General features: G+C 31.3%; 1 protein-coding gene across 1 annotated transcript in view; it reads left to right on the forward strand.

The window, feature by feature from the left end:
- Positions 1-6,718, forward strand: part of LOC106466218 — a 95,445-nt gene that overhangs the window by 43,619 nt on the left and 45,108 nt on the right. Inside the window, exon 7 of the mRNA XM_013926467.2 lies at positions 1,583-1,712. Within this exon, the coding sequence (XP_013781921.1) occupies positions 1,583-1,712 (130 nt within the window). The remainder of the gene's footprint in view (positions 1-1,582; positions 1,713-6,718) is intronic.

Raw genomic sequence — 6,718 nt, forward strand, 5'->3', positions numbered from 1 at the left:
GTATTTAAAAAAATATCGAACAAATAACAAGGCTGACAAAGTTTCATCACTTTTTTGTTCAAGCTTGTCGTAAAAGTAAACAGATCTGTGAAATCTCACAGTATAAAAAACACATGTTACAAAATTTAAGTCTAATTGAATACTCATACGTCACTTTCAAAATACCTCTATAAGATGTCATTTTTATTAAGTTTAAAGCATCATAATAAAAAAAAATTATTTAGTGAGCTCAAATCTATGTGAATTAGAACGTTTAAAAAAATAATTCTTCAGATTTTTCTTCTCTCAAAATGTTTCTCTTTCATTTTCCAAATTCCTTTCACCAGCCCTAGCAAAGGTTTTAACTTTTTTCACTGACTTATATTTCAAATCTATGGTGCATTTCCTATAAATAACGACGATCATCATGATGACGATGATTTTGATGAGGATGATGGTTTTTATGAATTATTGTTATGAAAAAGATATTTGTTCAGTAACATAGTAAAGATTTGCCCTGAGGTATTTCGAGTATTTTACCCCGGGGCAAGGGGTGAAAAAATTCTCTAAAATACCCCAGAGTGGACACTCTAGTAATAACTTGGCGAGTAAAATAGTTACCCATTTTCTATTTTTAATTTTAAAGAAAATTTTTAATTTCGGTGCCTAAAACTTACTTTTCAATTACTATGGTTAAAATGAAATGTGTGTTACCTCGCTAATCGAGTATTATCCATGCACTAATCAAATATTAGTTATAAAAAAATTTAAGCGCGCTAAACAAAAACGCATTTATCGAATGCGCACTAATCGAGGGATCCCTGTATTTCTGGTGAAATGGTGAATGCCTGCTTAAAACTAGGGTTCATAGGTGCCAAAGAGCACATAAATTTGATCTGTTCAGTAAGAACAGACATGTGATCAGACCACTTTAGTAGTGAGGGTTTTGAGAGAAAGTTAAAAGCTGATATAGTTGGTTACAACAGCAAACCGAGATTAAAGCCTAGTGCCATTCTTTCTCTACTATTATCAGGTACCAGTAATGTAAGTGATAATGAAGCATTGTTGTGTGAACATGCAAATAGGATGCAAAAACAACAAAATAAAAAGTTTGGGCTCTAAACAATTGAGCTGATATTGAGACATGATTAATGTTTTCCTTTGAATTCAAATCACAATTTAGTGATGAATTTACCATTGAAAAGCAGAGAAAGGTGATATGTGAAGAAATAGTTGCTTTAAGAGCAAGAATATTATACAGAAAGTGTTTTTTATTTCCAGTGATTGTACAGAAACATTAAGTATTATGATAGATTTTTAAGTTGAAAAAACAGTCGGTCATAATATTAATCCATATTATTTTTGATATTTCTATCCCAGTGTCTGTTACTATAAATAAAAATTTGTAAGTAGGAAATACCATTCATTAGTTAAGAAGTGGTAAGGATGTATGTTTTTATAAAAATTATAATACAGTAAACCTAGAAGATTGTAGACCAGTTTCACTGTTAAATATTCTTAAAAAAACCTCATCAAGATTTATTTTTTAATATGATAAAGTATGCTTATGTGACAAACGAAAATTATTTTTTTATGTTTTTAGGTCCTTGTTTAGTAATTTCCATTCAGCAGATAAACCTAGTGATATAGAAATACCATCTCAGAAGATGTTTTCTCCTCCAGAACCTCATTTCCCGCCTCCAGCTCTACCACATGTTGCTGATCTGGATGTGGTCAGAAAATTCTTTCTTTTTAAAATATCAGTTAACACTTAAGAAAAGAAATATTGAACATCAAATCTAAGTAGTTTTCAATGTTCCGAGTTGTTTCTATTTAAAGTATTATAAATTAGTATAATTATGTACTTATTATAAATCAAGAAGTTTTCTCACATCATTAAAATAAAATTTAATGGTTTGACATAATCTTTCTCAATCTAGTAAGTAGATTTTTAGTTATGTCATGTGTACAAACTTCAAGTTAATGATTAATATCACTCTTGTTTTGCACTCTATATAGATTGAAATATATTTTTATTATTGAAATTAATTCATATTTTAAATTAATCAATATGTATAAATGCTAAGACAGTGGCTAGGATAAAATGTTTTTTGATTATGGGTGGATATTAGTTTGGAATATACTTAATCCATTATCAGCACAGTCTGAAAATGGGGTTGTGAACAGTTTCACTACTGTCACTTATGTATAAATGCTTAAAGAAAATTACAGAAAACAGTTGAAACAAAGTTCATTGTAAAATAAAAGTAGTAAAACACTACACTTATCTGTGTAACGTAGAGACATCCATATAAATCAGAATTTTCTTATTTGCAAATAACAAATGATACATATCTTTTTATTCTGATTTTTGATCAGTGTTTTTACTTCACTGGTAATTTCATAAACTTGATGATTTCAAGTACTGTATTCATTTTGTCTCAGTCTTACTCTCTTCAGTGGTGCTGAAGTAAGTGTATTCCAAAGTGTTTGTTTTTAATAAATTACATTTCTCAGCCCAACCACAATGTCTACCCTTCCTACTGAACTATTACTCCCATCTTTAATATCTAAGGATAGTATTGATTCATATAGGATATTCAAATCTCTATTATGCTATTATGGGATAAGGACTGTAAAGTCAATCATTACGTTACGTTATTTGTTCCTGTACTTTGTTGTGACTAAGAAGTACATTCAAAGGAAACAATCAAGTAAAAGTTTTTCAGTAAAAAATTATCTTCTATTATAGCATCACTCATCTCTATAAAATGTTTTTGGTAAAAGAAAAGTATTATCTACCATTATAGCATCACTCTCATCTCTATAAAATGTTTTCAGTAAAAAAAGTATTATCTACCATTATAGCATCACTCATCTCTATAAAATGTTTTCAGTAAAAAAAAGTATTATCTACCATTATAGCATCACTCATCTCTATAAAATGTTTTCAGTAAAAAAAAGTATTATCTACCATTATAGCATCACTCATCTCTATAAAATGTTTTCAGTAAAAAAAGTATTATCTACCATTATAGCATCACTCATCTCTATAAAATGTTTTTGGTAAAAGAAAATTATTATCTACCACTATAGCATCACTCTCATCTCTATAAAATGTTTTCAGTAAAAATTATTACCTACCATTATAGCATCACTCATTTCCATAAAATGTTTTCAGTAAGAAAGATATACGTACCATTAGAGCATCACTGATTTTCAAGTATTTTATTATTACCGATTATATAAATATATATTTAGCAAAGAAGCAATCTCCATAAATTTCAAAATCAAGTTATAAGAAAGCAAACAGTGCATCTGTCTGATGAAAATAATTTATTTTTAGGTTTATGCTAAATTCATTCTTTGATGAAACATATATCTGTAAGCCTTAAAATCTAGTGTAACACCGCAAATATAGCAAAAAACATGGAAATGTGGCATCTATAAGACTTGTGAATTTTAGAGATTTAATGGATAGAGTTGAATGCAGGATACTGAATATCCAGTCAAGTTCAACTACCTAATACTTGATGTGTTTATGTAGTCAAATAGTTTCTTTAGTTTCACAGGACACTAGAAACTAAGGGTCATACAAGTACACGTGACATTTTTGGAAAAGTAAACAGACTGAGTACAATACAGGAACAATATCCAAACAGAGGATTGTATAATAATTCCACGTAAATACTTGAGTATGGAAGCACATTATGGTAATATAATAATAATTTTGCAAACAATGGTTTATAATCATAATGAAGTGCTTTATTTCTGGGCGAACATACTACATGTTTTGACCTGAAGAGACAGACCAATGTTCTTGTTGTGAGGAGAGGAAATTATTATTATAATTAGAAATATTCTGTTGCAGTATTTTCAGATAAAAACCACTTTCTCAACAAGTATTAAATAGGTGATCCCACTAAAAGCAGCGAATTCAATCAAAAAATGAGCATAGTGTTTGATAACGGAGTTTAAGTGTGAAATAACAAGACTGGACAAATGTAAGTAAGTAAACAAACTTTTTTATTGTAACGAATAAACAGAAAGCATAGTGTGTGTGTATATACTTGCACAGAATCAATCAGTCAGTTCTACTGGAGTGTGTTTATTGTACAGCTTTCTTTCCCTCAGAATTAATCTCTGTAGAACTAAAGCATGATGATTTTAAGGTCTGTTGATGATCACCTAGTAGGTGGTATTTACAGCAATCAATTTGAAAATTGGCACAAATATAAATTTTCATGTGCCCAACACATATACTTACAAAATAGGTGGATTTGCCCATTTTGAATCTTGTCAAAGTTAACAAAAAAGCATAATTTTGGGTTTTTGGTCGATTATTTGGCCCTATTTTGACCAATTTACATAGGATTTTATAAACGTTACTTCTCTACAGGTTCCACACATTGGCAAGCAAAAACATTGGCCTTGCTCATTTTGATTAATTATATGGGGTCATAATGCCACAAAAAGCATAATTTTAAGTTTTTTTGACAGTTACTCTGCTGTATTTTGGCCAATTTACATGGGATTTGGTACAAAGATACTTTTTTACAGATCCCTCACATATACATACAAAAATGTTTGGTTATATTAGGAGGAGAGGATAAAAAGGTTAAATAAGCCCATAATTTTGGGGGTTTTGGTTAATTACTTAGCCATATTTTGACCAATTTATGTGGGATTTAATACAAAGATACTCTTTGCAGGTCCCAAACAGAGAGATAGACAATTTTGGAGTTTTTTTGTCTTCTGTTAAATTTTTCAGTGGTGAAGGCACAATTTGAGTTTTTGTGAACTATTCATGTATACGTAAAACAATTTACATGAGATTTGATATAAAGTTACCATATTTCCATTCCCAAGCAGTGATATAGACAGCTTTAGATTTTTCTGGTGTCAAAATTGGCCGTGCTAGGATTGTGTGGCTTAATAGTGTCTGTTCTGCCAGAGAAGATATGGCAGTAAGCTATAGCATCTGGGTTGAAAGGATTAGCACTGTAATATCCTTTGCTGGCTGAGTTTGTGTTTTCTTAACGAGGCAGCGAACCAATGCTATGACATAGCAAAGGTCACGAGGTGATGCTGTTAACTGGATAAAGAAACCAAATTTAACTTTTGAATTAGGGGTACTTTCTTGGTTCAATTCTACTTGAGGATTGGTGAGTATAGACTTACTTTAAGATCATGTTTAATTCAATGGAAGTCACTCTTAGGAGAAAGAAAGCTGTGGGACTAAGCACATTCCAGTAGAAGCTATTGTATTTTTGTTTGTGTAAGTACATACGTTGTGTTTTTTTCTTGGTTCTTGTATAATGAATATTGTTTTTGCTTCCTCCAAATTTGTCCAGTCTTATTATTTCACACACACATAGTTATGTTATTAGACTCACAATGTCTCTCCTTGTTTTCTGAGCAAATATTCCATTGTTAGCAGGTCCATCTGTCCAATATTTGTTGGGAAATAATTTTTTACTTGAAAATACCACACCACATCAAGTGGTTTGATCATTTACCAATAAAACACAACTTTGAAAACAGCTATATAGAAAGTTTAAATATGATTGGATAGAGCAAGAATTAGATTATCATGCTATAGTAGAGTAAGTAAAAAGGTTTTAAGTTTTTTATAGTTTCTGTAAATTATTCTTTCATATATAAATTGTGAAAGTAATTGTGTGTTAAATCTGTGTTTGAAAGGTACAAAAGTTTTCCTCAATGAAAACACATCAGATAACTTGAGATATGATAAAATTATACGGTTTAGAGACAGGTTGAATTGGTAACAGTTAAAACTTTATTATGAGTTTAATATTGTAACGAAGTTTGGAGAAGGTTTTGTCATCATCGGATACAAGTATAGTTTACCTAGACACAGGAATATATTAGGTTTTCAAGAAATTAATGTCATGTTTTGGAACACTTTCAGTACCCCCCCCCCCAAATACGTACATCACGTATAAATGAAGCACCCAAATGTCACGTTAGTGTAGCCTATATAATGTATAAAATTTAGTATACTCTACTCCCTTATAGCAATGGCACAGGACTAGACACACACATTCAGCATGTAATGCTGTTTGAATACAAGAAGGGAAACAATGCCTCTGTAGCCACAATGAATATCAAAGAAGTTTATGGAAATGTTTTGAACGTTCGTAAGTGTCAATGATGGTTCAAAAAATTTTGTTCAGGTGACTTTAGCCTTAAAAACTGTGATGGCAGGAACCGACATGTTGGAATTGATATTGATGCTCTGAAGACAACACACTCGTGAAATGGCCCTGAAATTGCATATCTCTCATGAAACAATACGTAGACATCTAAGGAATATGGGAAAACTCCATAAAGAAGGTGTTTGGGTGCCTCATGAGCATCATTTCCAATATGTGAACATTGCTTCATCTCTTCTAGTGGATAATGCAAGTGAACCATTTGTGGACAGAATTGTCACTGGTGATGAAAAAAATGGATTATCTATGCGAATATTAAACATCAAAAACGGTGGTTCAGTCCTAGACACAAACCACTTCCAAACCCAAAATCTGGACTCCATTCACAGAAAGTGATGCTTTGCATTTGGTGAGACATCAAAGGAGTAATTCACTTCGAACTCCTCAGCCCACAGTGAAACGTCAATGCAGAAATCTATAGTCAAGCCCTTCATCAAAAATGCCCTTCACTCGTCAATCAGAAAGGTGTTCTTTTTCTCCACAACAATGCACGTCCACATGTG

The sequence above is a fragment of the Limulus polyphemus genome, unplaced genomic scaffold (assembly GCF_000517525.1).
Source record: "Limulus polyphemus unplaced genomic scaffold, Limulus_polyphemus-2.1.2 Scaffold2189, whole genome shotgun sequence".
In the NCBI taxonomy this organism is placed as follows: Eukaryota; Metazoa; Arthropoda; class Merostomata; order Xiphosura; family Limulidae; genus Limulus; species Limulus polyphemus.